At 38.9% G+C, this 15,085-nt stretch overlaps 1 protein-coding gene across 1 annotated transcript in view; it reads left to right on the top strand.

The window, feature by feature from the left end:
- Positions 1-6,477, top strand: part of trpc4b (transient receptor potential cation channel, subfamily C, member 4b) — a 54,287-nt gene extending 47,810 nt beyond the window's left edge. The window contains exons 10-11 of the mRNA XM_007891235.2: positions 3,344-3,433; positions 5,683-6,477. Coding sequence (XP_007889426.2) covers positions 3,344-3,433; positions 5,683-6,423 — 831 coding nt within the window. The 3' untranslated portion in view covers positions 6,424-6,477. The remainder of the gene's footprint in view (positions 1-3,343; positions 3,434-5,682) is intronic.
- Positions 6,478-15,085: the final 8,608 nt, after the last annotated feature.

Genomic DNA, 15,085 nt, shown 5'->3' with positions numbered 1-15,085 from the left:
AATATATGAACAAGATGGGAACATTGCTAAGCATGTTACCCAACAAATAATCCATTTAGGAAATTCTTTATTGAGGCAGGATTTGAGAATATGGAGTAAGCTTTCTTGGAAGCAGTTAGGTGTATTTCCAAGAAAGTCAGTAAGGAGCAATTTTTTAATCCTTGCATTTGATATAGCGCTTTTCACGTCTTCTAGACGTCTCAAAGCACTTCACAGAATATACTGTAAAGTGAATTGACTGTATATTTGTGGGTGAAATTGGGTAACCAGTTGTGCACAGCAGTATCCCACAAACAGTCGTGGATTGAAGTGACCAATTGTATTATTGTTCTTTTTTGAGGGATTATTATCAGGCGTGTGGAGTAAGAAAACTTGCCCAAGGTTTCGCCCTGCCGGGAAATTAACACATCTCTCACTTGCGAGGTGAGTGATCTAACCACTGAGCTACAGGACTCCTTGAGCTACAGGGATAGTGAGCTACGGGCTGTAACCACTGAGCTACAGGGCTAGTGGGAGATCAGTGGGAAAAATTCTAGCCCCCAGTGACCATAATTTCTATGATGACACCCACATTGAAAGTTAATGATTATGCAATCACTGCAAATATATCAAATAGCAGTATTTAATTCCTAGAACGCAAGACAATTGATGATCACTAAAAATATCTTTTCACCGGCTTCATAATGGAAAAGATTTCTATTTCCTGAACTCAGCATAAAATTGTAGCCCAGTATTTCTTAACTCTTTTTTTTCCTGACGATCTTCTTTCTCTCCATCTGCCTCCTCTCTTCCCTCCCTCTCCCCACACCACACCCCATCCCACATACATATTCAACCCCACCACCCCAAAGGCATTTTGATTCCTTTGTTCTCCCAATGAAGCAGGATTCCTTCAGCACCAGCCATCCTCTGATAACTCACCCAAATAACTAGTATACCATACTTGACTGACTGACCAATTTTCATATATATTGATGCATCCACTTCCATGGAATGTTTTCATTGAAACTGGTTCAGAATGTGCTGGAAAAGGTGTGAAACACAACTTTCACAAACCTGAAGGCACTATCCCAATTTGCTGCTTCTGGTTTGCAACTAAAATTATAGGATTCATGGACAAATTACATTCTCAGCTTCCTCTAACCTCTTCCCGTCCAAGAAACGGCCTCAAATCTACAACAACAACTTGCACTTATATAGCGCCCTCCACACAGGGTAGCATCTCAGAACGCTTAGGCCTTTTCTGGACAAATGATGACCATTCTTTCCATTGTGTCTGTGGTTCTGCTGCCTCTTTTTTTCTATAATCCTTTGTTTTTTGCCTACTAAATGCAGCTTTCTTCCTGTATCCCTTTAATTTTGAGCAATGTGCCCTATAGACAAGCGAGGGCTCTTTAGTCTTGAGAAAAGATGATTCAGTGGGGATCCCATAAAGGGGTATACAATTTTAATTTGGATTGAAAAAGAACTTCTAGACTAGAGCAATACTTTAGGATGTACTGAAATAGTAGAGCAAGAGGATATAGGTTTAAAGTTGCAAAGGGCAATTTCAGCACAGGCGCCAGGAAGTATTTTTTTACTCAGAGGATAATTAAGGATTGCAACAGGTTGCCAGGAAAGGTGGTCCAGGCCAGGACACTGGACTCATTTAAACAGCTGTTTGATGCTGTGATGGGAGGATAGGAGGGGAGTGTTCTGGAAGGATAACCTCAAATGAGCCCAAGGTCCTTCTTCATCCAAACCATATGATTTTGTGTTTCTGTTTATTGCTTCGCTATTTATCTGGTTCCCTTCTAAGTGCAAGCAAAATGCAGACCATGATCGTACCTTCCTGCTATCAGTCCTGGTCAGCATCCTGATCTCGGGCTTTATCATGGACAAAGAATAAATCACCAGCCAGCCCCAAGAATGGCCTTTCCCAGCCTTGGGGATCAGAGTATATTTTCCCAGCAATTTGGTTTTCCCGAGAATCCCACAGTTTGATTCGTAAACCAGAAACTGCAATTAACCAAATGCCCACCATTGGCGGGTGGGCCTTCAGCCACTCTGCCCCTACCCTCTGGAACTCCATCCCACAGCCAGTTTGCTTCACCCCCTCCTTTGCCTCCTTCAAGACCTGTCTCAAGACCCTGCTCTTCGACCATGCCATTGGTCACCCTCCTTCTCACTCTGCCCCCCACCCCCCACCTTCCCTGATCCCAACCCCCAGCTCAGGTCCAAAATACTGATTGTCCAGCGCCTTGGGACATCCTCTCGATGTGAAGTGCGCTATACAAACGTAATTTTGTTGATGTTGTGGCTTGTTGGCATATTATGCAAAACACGTGTGTGGCAGCTCATGACTGTCATTATTATTAACCTCCAGTTGTATTATGTTGTCATGCAAATTTCCAGTTTGCTTGCTTGTTCAAATCAATGTAAAGATAGAAAGTGAGAAAGGCTGAGAAAAACAAATGTTTAGAGCGCAGAACAGATGTTTGTTGATTGGCCGCATTTCAGAAGTAACCTTAGATATTTTTATAATAATATGTTTATTCCTGGGGAGAAATTATAGGAGAGAAATGCCAGCTGTGTGTCAAGTATTTTACTGTAGTAATGCGGCGTTTTAGAACATTCAGAATTTGACAAATTCCTAAATACTGCCTTTATTTTGAAGTCATTTTTCCATAAGTTTGTTTTAAGAACTTTTAAGAAAAACAACTTCAAATTTAAGGAAGAATTCAACAATTTGCCAAATTGTAGAAACTCAAATAAAAACAAATCCAGATCAAGGTAGAATTCTCCCCCACATGATTTGCTTATTTATTAGCTGCGAACATCATCCAAGTCAAAACTATGTCTTAAACCGATATAAGTGCAAACATTTTCAATATCACACACAAGTAGAGTAAAATCTAGACCCAGATGGAATTTCTCCCCCTTAGATGCAAATAATTGAGGTAAGTCATTTTACTGCTTAAAGGTTACAAATAAAGAGGTAACTCTAATTACCAGAAATATGTTGTTTGATTTTCAAATCAGATCACAACCCTTCTTTCGTGAGAACTATGATAGTTCTTGCATTTGATGTAGTGCCTTTTCATGTCAAAACTTCTCAAAGCACTTCACAGAGCTTTCTGTAAATTGTGGTAACTGTACATCTGTTAGGAAATGTGACAGCTAATTTGCAACGTCCTACAAACACCCATGAAGTAAATGACCAATTTTGTTTTCTGGACAATTGTCGGTCAGGACATCACAGAAGAAACTCGACACAGTTCTGTTAAAAAAAACATTTTAAGTTTTACCCCTGGGTTCAGTGTTTTATAAACTAAAAAAATTGTGTTTTTTTAATCTATTTCAGGAGGTTATAAGAAATTTAGTGAAAAGATATGTTGCAGCAATGATCAGAGATGCCAAAACTGAAGAAGGCCTCACTGAGGAGAATTTCAAGGTAAAGTCTTTGACTATCATTTGTGAGGTTGTGTAGATAGAAACAGAAACCTATAATTGCATTTATAGAGCAATTAGTAACATTGACACAGTGGGCCAAATGACCTTCGGTGCTGTAAATTTCTACTGGAAACACCTAAAGGGAAACAGATGATTTTGTGCTAGAGCAATGATTGCAACAATCTTAATTTTCAGAATAAAGAAGTTTTATCTTTACCATATATATTGTACAACTTGTAGTGTTGCTATTTGGTCCATATCTACTGTTTCCTTGGAAGAATTGTGGAATTTTTTTCATGTTGAGCATTTTTGAACTGTATGTTGAATGTTGGAGTGGGAGGATATGCAGCGTTTCTCTGGAGTTGAGTTGGCTTCAGGGTGACATACTTGGCAATCTCAGTGATGGTTTCTGAGCCAGGCAAGTCTGCCCTGCTCCAAAGCACTGTTGAGGATGAACTAGCCAGCCTGGCTCATTATAAGGACTTGGATGAGCAGACCAGTAACGGAGGAGGGATGGAGGTGGGTGGATTCTCCTCACTGGCTATTATTAACCTTCTAAGGTAAAGTCTCAACAGGTAGGGTGATCATAGCTGGGCAAGCAGCAGGAAATTTGCCAGACAGTGTTAGCAATAGCAAACAATAGCTCATTAAACAAAGCTGGGTTACCAATAAAACCACCTGCCCTTTAATTCATTTTTATTTGTTTAGCTGGGGCAGGTGTATTTGCCCTTATGAAGAGGACAGGTGCCGTGAAGGAGGAATCTTATTGCTTTTCTCTCAGTCACTATATTAAGTTTTCACACGTCAGCAATAACGGATACAATGAATAACTCACCTAAGTTACACTGGCAGGATATCTGAACTCTAGCTACAGAAAGCTCCCCTCAGTATACAAAAAAAAACCTTCCTTTAAACCTTTGTGTGTTAATGCGACTTTTAATATTCTACACTGTGTGTTCCATTGTTTTGCCTTTCTGCTATTTTTTGTGGGCAACAAATTTATATCTACTTTGGAACTGAATTAAGACTGCAAATTCACTTTGTTTAGTAGTTCCTCCGATGAGTAAACTGGAATTAACATTAGAGAATATTAAAATGCTTATTGGGATCTAATATCTGCAAATAGATTTTGTTGCATTAATTGACAAACTCACCACGGATTTTGTAAGCTGGAAGTCACATGTAATTAATACAAACAAAGTTCGCTAATGTTACAAATTATACAACACTATAACTATATTTTTATATTGTGATGTGGTTAAAAAATAATCGGTCAAAATCCTTTGAATATTGCCTTGAATTTGTCCCATTTCTTAACCTTATTCCCAAATCTTATGTCCAATAGTTGAAATTTCCCTCTTTGCCCACAGTGGTAGAGTCCAAGGGAACCCCAATGTAAAGAGTGTGTTTTGTTTCAGATTAAAAATCAATTAACAACAACACATTGCATTTATATAGCATCTTTCACTTCAGGAGGATGTCCCAAGTCAAGAGTTTGCACCCGTCTTGGGGATTGGATTCAGGAGGGATGAGGGCAAATGGGGTGTTGGGGGAAGATGCCCGAAGGCACGGGCAATGAAGAAGGTCTTAATAATAATAATAATAATCCTTGCATCACGTCTTTGAGACGTCTCAAAGCACTTCACAAGATATACTGCAGTGACTGTGGAGTGACTGTGTATTTTGTGGGTGAAACGCGGCAGCCAATTGTTTTGGTCAGCCACGTATCTGACACATGTGGAAAACCATCACCAGATTGTGAATATCCAAACCATCAGTGTAGTGTGTTGGAGTACTATGGAGCTGCCTGGCTCAGGAACCTGCACTGAGACTGCCACAGAGTATTGACTCAATTCCCACATTCTGTTGCCAAGCAGTTCACCTTGTAGTCAGTTCAGCCGAATACAGAGATCGAGTTAACACTGGCACAAATTTAGTTAATGGGTTAAAGAGCGCAACAAATTTTACCTCATTTTCTTATTAAAATGTGGAGCACTTTAACGTCTTGACTCCACTCCTCTGTATCATTGGAAGATTTGGAAACTTTATTTTGATTTGTAATTGAGATTGTTCTTCATAACCAAGGAGTTTCTTTAGCAGCAACTCCAAAATCTGTTGGTTACTTGCTCATTTTTGTCCAGTTTTTTTTAATCCCTGAGATTCAGATGCCTGTTAATTGTAGTTGTGTCTCGAAAGCAAAACTGTGGTTACAGAATCTTTTCAATTACATTGTTTTTATTGTGCTTCAAGGAACTGAAGCAGGATATCTCTAGTTTCCGCTACGAAGTTCTGGGTCTTCTTAAAGGAAGCAGACCATCTTCTGTACAGCCGTCAAACGTTAGCACAGCGCCAACAAAGATCTCAGATAAAAACAAAGTATTTGAGACTAAACCTGAATCTGGGACTGTTTCAACATCCTCGAGTGAACAAAAGAACAAACTAACCTTTTACGAAGTAACGTCTTTGCTTTGTCCAAAGTCAGTGCCTAAACGATCAGGCACTGAAACAGCATCTACCAGCTTAAGCAATGGGTCCACACCAAAAGCTACTGAGTTGTGCAAGGAAAAGCAAAACAACAAAAGTATTGTCAAAGACTCCATCAAAAACTTAGGGTTCTTTCGGAAACGAACAAAACTGTGCAATACAGAGCAGAGTATGAACAGGATATATACGGTGTCTGAGGAAATTACTCAGGAAGAGACCCTGCAGAAAGACACAGAAAACGCTGACTGCAGGAGCAAGAGAGACTCGGAGCCTGTAAGTGACAGTGGCTCAGGCCTAAAGCATCCAAGGGCAAGCAAAGAATGTAACCCAGAATTGGAAGACAGTACCCATGTGTTGTTGCACAGACAGTCTTTGGAGAGCAGCGCCATTCGTTTGTTAGAGTCAACACAGGACGTTGTAACAAACGTTTCAGGGAACAAAGACAGCGTCTGCCCTGTAAATCAATGGACTATGACACAGGATGACTATGTAACTACAAGATTATGATACAAAACCAAGGGACGACTAAATTATAAAGTAATTTATTTTGCAGATTGCTTTTCGCAAAGATAATAAAGAAATTCTATTAACACAATGTGGTAATTCATCACGCTCAACTAGTGCTTGATTCCTTAGGGTATCTAATTATTCAATCATATTCATGTGTCATGTTCATATTTGTAACTCTTGTCAATTACATTTTTCATTCTGTAAACAAAAATTAGACAATCCATAAATGTATGAGTAAATATCAGGGAAGAATAGAAAATATTTAAGTAACATTGAAACCACCGCTATTTGTTGTACCCTATTTTGTCATTTAGCTCCCAATATTAAGATTAAAATGTAAATGCAATGCATAACATCATCAATTATTTTAAGAAGCGATGCACATACACAACTTTTTAAGTTAGATAGAATGAAAGGGAGTATTGGAAACGGACATGTGCTTTTATCATTTCCTGAATACACTTTATCCCATGTACCCAATTGGAGACCCTAAATTTTGCATGATCTTAACCTGACGACTATTGTATTAAAATGCAAGAATGTGAAAGATTTTGGATAATTATTAGCATGGTCTTGATTTGGAAATTGTTTTTCAATATAAATTTTTAAGGCTTCCAGGACTTTTCCAAAATTCTGCACAAACATAAATTTATGGCAGTGGTTTTAAGGGTAAGTCTAGGAATAATTTGGCCAGTGGCATATCAAGAAAGTGTAGAAGAAATTGCACTTACAATGTTAGGGTCATCAAATTCCAACTGGAAGTTAAGCAAACAAAATTAAATTAAATACAAAGGTTTTAAATAATTAAATTCCAATTAAAAGGTAACAGAAAATACAATAGAAATATTGTACACTTTGAATAAAAAGCATACTCTAAAGATTTGTTCGAAGATATGCCGTTGCTTTCAAACACAGGAATAAAAATAGAGGGAACAAGTTTAAATGTCTCTGGTTAATCAAAAATTAACAGGATCTATTTAAATGTACTTCAAAATTAGGCGCATTTTGGTTGGCACATTAAAACATTTATGTATGGAAGAAGCTGATGGTGAGATGTACTCTACTGGATTCTTGATCTAAGATATCTGCTATGAGGATGTGCCTCATGCAACCACGTAGAGAAAACAAAAGGACATTTCTCCCCATGGTCTGCTATCTTACACCTCATACTGAATACCTTTGAGTGGAATTGGAAGAGGTTTTTGTAGCAAATCACTTTATTCACCAGAGTTTGTTCCAAGGCTAAGAAAATATTGAGGGAAAGCTAAACTAGATATTGGAGGGAATAGCATTCTTGCTTCTGGGTAAAACTGTTGTGGAATAAAGTCCCACACTAGGATTTGAGCACAAAATCTAAACAGACACTTCAGTGCAACACTGAGTGAGTTCTGCATTGCTGATGTGCTGTCCTTCGAATGTTATGTTTCTATCTGTCTGTTCTGGTAGTCAAAGACTCTGTGCTTTGATAAAGAGCAGGGTGTATTTTTTCTGATATCCTGGCAATTTAACTCCCTGGTCCATAAAAGGTTACATTTGGCCATTCATCTCACAGAGCTAATTGTGGGATGTTGCTTGGCACAGATTAGCTGCTGAGTTTACTCACATTAAAACAAGTCATTTCGTTATACAGTACTTCAAACTAATGCATTAGGGCTTCGAGATGTTTGAATGTTATAAGACACTTTATCAAATGCAATTATTAACGCATTATTTAAAACCTCAAAAACTATAATATACAGAACTTGGTAAATAGGTCAGGAATTCAGTTTGTGCAAAAATGTAATTTAGATGTAATAAAATATTTATGTCAATGAAGATCTCCGACTTCTCAGCACTTTTCTAAAATAAGCATTTTCATCGAATGAAATGTATCTGCTGTTCAGTTCACCCACAAATGTTTTGTCTGCAAACCATTTAGAAATTTTATTTGAAAAATAAAAAGAATCCAGGACACACACCATTTTAAGACTGTTTTCAACATAACCCATTGCGTTGTAGAGCCACGAACAATCCTTAAAATCAGAATCTTAAAACTACGGTATCCAATTACTAACTCAGGCTCTAACACAAGGGCGATATCAGGAAGTCTGTAAAGAACATCCAATCACACAGTTTCAGTTGCACAAAAAGTGACGTTGTGTCCTCTTGTCTTCAAAAGTGTCCATTTTAACACTTTTATGAGTAATTTGTGAACTCAGTAAAATAATTTACCAATTGCTTGGTTCAAATTAGAATGTGATGAGGAACTTAATAATACTTTAAAGTGTTCACTTTGCCAATGTTTCATCACTGTTTACACTGTCCTTCTTGAGCTGGATAAACAGTACGCTCTAATGCCCTGCTGTTGCTGCTCCCTAGTGGTTAATAAGAAGTGTATTTTCACCATGTACGTTTACCTTCCTTTCCAGTCAAAAACCCATCTAAAGGAACTCATTGAAGATAGCCAAATTGAAGGGATACTTGAATCTGGGAGACAAGCTGTGGCCACTTTTTCTGAACCCAAAACACTCCCGTTTCCTAAAGTTTATCATTTTCTGAATACATATCCAAATATTATACTCATCACCACAAAACGTTATCTTCAGTTGGTAGCAATCTCGCCTCGGAGTCGAAAGGTTGTGGGTTCAAACCCCACGTTGGATCTTTGGAACTCATAGTTTAGGCTGACACTCCAATGCAGTGCTGGGTGTGTGCTGCATTGTTGAAGGTGCCGTCCTTTAAATTGGACATTAAACTGAGTTCCCGTCTGCCTGTTGAGATTAGAGATCCCATGGGCCCATTTGAAAAGAGAAGGGAGATTCACCCTGTCCTTGCCAATCATTCCCCAGATAAAATTGGTCATTCACTTCACTTAGGACAATAGTGCATGCAAATCAGCTGTCGCGGTTTCTTACAAATATATAGTAAAATCCTGTGAAGTGCTTTATCATTTATCATTTTCTAAATACATATCCAGATATTATATTCATCTTCACAAAACGTTGTCTTCAGTTGGTAGCACTCTCGCCTCGGAATCAAAAGGCGGTGGGTTCAAACCCCACGTCTCAAGACAGCTTGACAAAATGGTACCAAACATAAGGATTATTATTATTAAAACAAACAGCGATAGTTAATTGGCTCTGCATGCACATAAGTGTGTCGATAATCCTACAGAATGTATGAGGAGGCTCAATGTGGATATTATGTCTATCAGAAATAAATAATTTAAATCTTGTTTCTTCTTTGTGCTGTCCCTTATAAGTATAATTGATAATTCAATTTAAAGTATGATCAGCAACTCATGCACATCGTGGTCTTTTGTGACAGTCATAATGTCTCACTGATTGAAAATATGAAGTGAAAATCCAATATGTGTTGTGAGAAATATCACCGGTGATCTCATTTTTCACTGCTGTATTTTATTCTTGGCTGGTTAATAAAAGTATCAGGAAGGATCGTATTTACCTCATATTAAACCAGAGCAGTGTGGAACCGTTACTCCGAGGGATATCTCATCTTTCATTATGTTGGACCCCCATCATGTGGCAAAGTATGCATCTTTGAAACAAACAGAATCCTTCCTGGATATTGGAGTCTCATTGCTTTAGGTTCAAGTCGTGCCCCTCAATTTGTCATTGAATTCTGGCCTGTGTCAGGTTATTAGGGGGAATGCCTTTCAAATCCCCAAAACATTCTGTACACAGCAAGCGACTGGATTCATATTTCAAATACTGTTAATGGTAACAGAAATCTGACATTTAGCAGCTCCTGGAAACCAAAAGCATACCTGCATTCTCACTCTTTTGTCAATGTCAAAAAGTGCCTTAAAATCTACCCTCCCTCGTATCGTCTTGTTGCAATATTCCAATAATAAATGCTAACAAAATCTTAAAATGCAGAAATCGTGTTTACTTACTGTTTGATTCCAGAATGTGGATGTTACAAATTCCTCATATGACTGCTACCCGTGCTGATGTGATCTACCTCTCGGTATACTATCTGTCCTCTCTACAAGCATTAACTTTCATTTCAATAACTTAAATTACATTTGTTGTACTGTCATTAAAGAGACTCCCTTTCAATGGCATAGGGAGAGAGAGAGAGAGATAGGTGATATTTTCCACCATTGATTTATATCTCCCACCCTGTGTTTCTATTCAAATGGGGCAGTAGATTGTGAACCCTCCACATGTCCCACTTATAATAAATAATAATAATGATCAATACTATTCCAAACGCTGAACTCTAGGGTTCCTTTGAAATTAAATGGCTTGCTGGATCCATGTCTCTATGAACACTCAACTCTAACCACACTTAATTCACTGTGCTAAAAGATAAGATACCATGTTATGTGTAGATATATTCACCAGTACTTTCCTCGGTTTGTCTTATGTTTGGAAAACATTGCTTTGGTGTAATACTATGACTCAATTGCTGTTACACTTTAAAAAGCTATTCGAAGACCTTCAGCCTGCTTTTGCTTCTTTGGAAGCAATAAAGTAGTTTTGAGATGTTTAACAATCCCAAATGGTGACTAATTAGACAATCATTCTCTGAAGAACATCACTCTTCAATATTTTTGGCCAGTTTTTCTCTTCCCTCTCTCCCTCCTCCACTTCTTCTGGTCTGTGATTTATTGTTCCTTCCCACGGAATCCGACAGTTTCACAAACGAAGCACTGAGTATTTGGCAGTCAGGCTATTTATTGACTCATCGAAGGCATCATGACAGAGCCTAATTTTGTGGCACAGAGTACAGACACACACACCCACACACACATACCACTAGGGTTTCTGGATAGCAAACAGGACCAGGAATCATGGCATATTATTCCAGGTGTTGAAGCCAAATTTAGTGCCCCAACTGTTGAATTGTATTATATAGCCTGGCATTATACTGCAGTCTAACCACAGTGGGTTGGGTTGAAAACCTAAGGGCAAGATTGGAGATTGGGTTAATTAACTGATACACATGCCCTGAGTTATATAATTAACCAATTCAAAGTGTGGAATCATCTGCAATGCTTTCTCCTGGTTCGTATATGACATAACTAAGGGCATAATACAAGCTTTCAGCTGTTCTGCCCCCGCTCTCTGGAACTCCATCCCAGACTCCCTCCAAATTGCTCCCTGCCCACATTCAAAGCACACCTCAAGATTTACCTCTTTGACTTTGTTTTCGTTCACTTTTTTCGCTCCTCGCTCTCTTCGGCTCCCATCCCGTGCTCGCATGCCCAACCAGCAGTGTGAAGCACTTTGAGACGTCCTCCTGATGTGAAAGCGCAATATAAACGTAAATTATATTAAACATTTGCATAAAGCCCAGCCTGCACATTTTGTACACGGGCTGTTAACTCAACCCACAATTGGGACCTAAGATTGCACACAGCAGAAAACGGTGGTTAGGAAGAAAAATCATTCCCAGAAGAGAATATGAAAAGCCACGAGAGCTGCAAAGATGTCCATTATTCAAATAGATTTACAGCACCCCTACAATACTTTAAACCATGCACAGTTCTTGAACCACTCTTTGAATGATTAAGGAATATTATCTGCATTAGGACGGGTGGTGAGCTAAGCCCAGGGTTGTACTATATTTTAGCAGGAACCAGCCATCAATAATTGCTTTGCGGTGGTGTTTCTTATCTGCCTCTCATTGCAGTGAGCTGATTCAAATTAAATGATGCTGTTTTAATTTAATTTAACATATTACATCTCTCAGTCTGGCTCAGTGGTGGCATCTTGCCTCTGAATCAGTAGTTTGTAGGTCAAGCACCATTTCACGACTTGAACTCACATTGTCTAAGCTGATCTTCCAAAGCAGTCGCATTGATGGAGGTGCCGTTCTTCGGATGAGATGTTAATCCAAGATCCGTCTGCCTGTTCAGGTGGACAATAAAGACACCAATGACGTTATTCGAAAGGAAGAGGCAATTTCTCTCAGTGACATGACCAACAATCCCCCAAAATTAAATTTGCCATTCAATTCATGGTCATTTGTGGGACATAGCTGTGTCCCACACATGTTTCCCGACGTGAAAGGCGCTCTATAAATGGAATCTTGTTGTTCTTGTTGTGTGCAAATTGGCTGCTGTTTTCACCCACAAATACAGTCACACCACTTCACAGTAAAATCCTATACTTTCAGATATTCACCCTGATGACATTGCACAATTATTATTATTATCATTTTTATTATGACATAAGGATCTCAGTAATAATGTGAAGTAACTTGATTTCTTTAGGGTTAATCTGAGAAAAAATACTCATGATAATACCTCGACTTTTACTGTCACTTTAGAGAGCAATTGGCAACAATAATTACCATCTGTCACTGCCAATCACATCAATGAGTGTTACGTTGAAAATCGCACCAATTTTTATTGTTTCTGTAATAAATCTACGGAGCAAATGCTATTCGATATAGTAATTAGCGGTTAACATAATGAACACAATAACTAGGGAATAAGCTCACAGTCCAAGCTGACTCTCCAGTTCAGTGCTGGGGGAAGGGGGACTGGTGTTTTGTGGGAGGTCCCATCCTTTGGATGAAATGTTAAACTGAGGTCCAGTCTGCCTGTTCTGAAGGAAATTAAAGATCCCATGGCACTATTGGAAAAGAGAAGGTTGTGTCTTCTTGTGTCCTGGCTAACAATCCCCCTGCATTTACAAGCCTGACCTCACTTTTTTGCTGAGATATCCCTTATTGAAACAATGCCAGGATCAGGCCACTGAAAGTAGACAACTGATTCTTGGTGATTCAGCAGTGAGCGCCAACAACACTAGATAATATAGAAGAGAAACTTCTGACCTCAGATGATAACAATAATAATAACAATCCTTGCATTTGGTATAGTGCCTTATCACGTCTTCGAGACGTCTCAAAACACTTCCCAGAATATACTGCAAAGTGAATTGACTATATATTGTGAGCGAAACGCGGCAGTCAATTGTTCATAGTAGTGTCCCACAAACAGTCGTGGATTGAGTGGATCATGGTAACATTGTCATTTGTAATTTGTTGTTGTTGTTGTCATTGAAAGCAGGGGTTCTTCTCACTCAGCTCCTGTTAAACTTGCAAGCCAAGGCCCTAATCGGTAGGGTAGCTTAAGCTGAGCAAGCAGTGGCAAGCTTGTTAACAGTGCTCTCGACGACAAGCTGTGAGATTTTAGCTGTTTAACTCCAATCCACCTTCTGGTGTGACCTGAAGATACGGAAGGCGGGAGCAAGGCAGAGGTATATAGGAAGAGTGTACCAGAGTTTCGGGGCGTAGTGACTGAAAGTCCGGCCACCACAGTGGAATGGAGGGCACAGGGGACAAGCAAAGTCTCATCTGAATTTTGGCAAGTGTGTGTTGGGGTTATAGCTGGAGTTTTACCTATGAAAACCATCCAGCTTCCCTTCTCAGCACTGTCTGGCAATTATCCCTGACAGCGGGTCACAATGCATTTGTTGGAATTTGTGGCGCTTCTTGTGAAGGAATGCACTTACCAGTGTGTGTGACTGAGATCATCCACTTACTATATCGGGAACAGCTCCTGTATATTTTGTTCTGGGATTAACATGATCTAATTTTGCTGGGTTGAAAGCAGTTGGGAGACTTTGTTTGAGAGAGAGGAGAGAGAGAAGAGAGAGAGAGAGAGAGAGAAAGAAAAAAGAAGCAGAAAATAATTAGCCCTGCTCAATACATAGATTTCAAATCTGGCTCATTTACGGTTGTAATGGGAATTGAAAATGTTATTCTGAGTGATCGATTTGCCAGTGTTAACATTGCGTCTTTGCAGCCAGTAGAGGGAGTTATTGGCAAACCTTTCAGACTCCAGCAGCAACCCTCAGCTACTGTGTGAAGATTCTAGAAAGCCCCCAGAGCTTCGCTCACTTCGGATTAGCCCAACTCACATTACAACCAGCTTAATTGTTGAACAACAGTTACGATCACATTTCAACGATCTTTACATTGGTCGATTTAATGTCCAAAATAGATTTAATGTCCTAACATTTAGCCCTTACATTATAATAATATAATAATAATAATAATAATAATAATCCTTGCATTTGACATAGCGCTTTTCACGTCGGGAGAACGTCCCAAAGCGCTTCACAGAACATACTGTAAAGTGAATCGACTGTATATTTGTGGGCGAACGCGGCAGCCAATTGCGCACAGCAATGTCCCACAAACAGTCGTAGATTGAAAATGACCAATTTATTATTGTTTGAGGTTTTGGAGGGATTATTATTAGGCGTTGATTTATGACACTGTAGCTTGCTTCATAGTCATTTTATTACAAAAAATAAACATAGCGTGGATATGTGTCAGTTATTTTATGAGAAGACATCTATTTAAGGTTAAATTGTTTTTTTTTACAGGACTGATTGTCCTATAATAAAGCATTGACGTTCTGCAACAATCAGGACTCTTCAAAGTCAGAAGCTCACAGTGTTGTCATGTTTTAATGTCGCCTCCAGGGTGCTGTAAATAAGGCAATGGTTTATGATCTAATAACTGCTTGTCACGTTAAGCAACTGACAGAGGAAACAGATTAGATGAAGTGAAGCTCTCTCAGCACAAACATAAGACTTGTCATACTTCCAATGTCATTGGCGACTGAAAGGTTCGTGCATTATTATTGTAATGTTACCCTGAATCAGAATAAGAGCAAAGTTATTGTGAGGTTTTC

Source organism: Callorhinchus milii, unplaced genomic scaffold (genome assembly GCF_018977255.1).
Source record: "Callorhinchus milii isolate IMCB2004 unplaced genomic scaffold, IMCB_Cmil_1.0 Scaffold4, whole genome shotgun sequence".
NCBI lineage: Eukaryota > Metazoa > Chordata > Chondrichthyes > Chimaeriformes > Callorhinchidae > Callorhinchus > Callorhinchus milii.
This window is presented reverse-complemented; position numbering and strand designations above follow the sequence as displayed.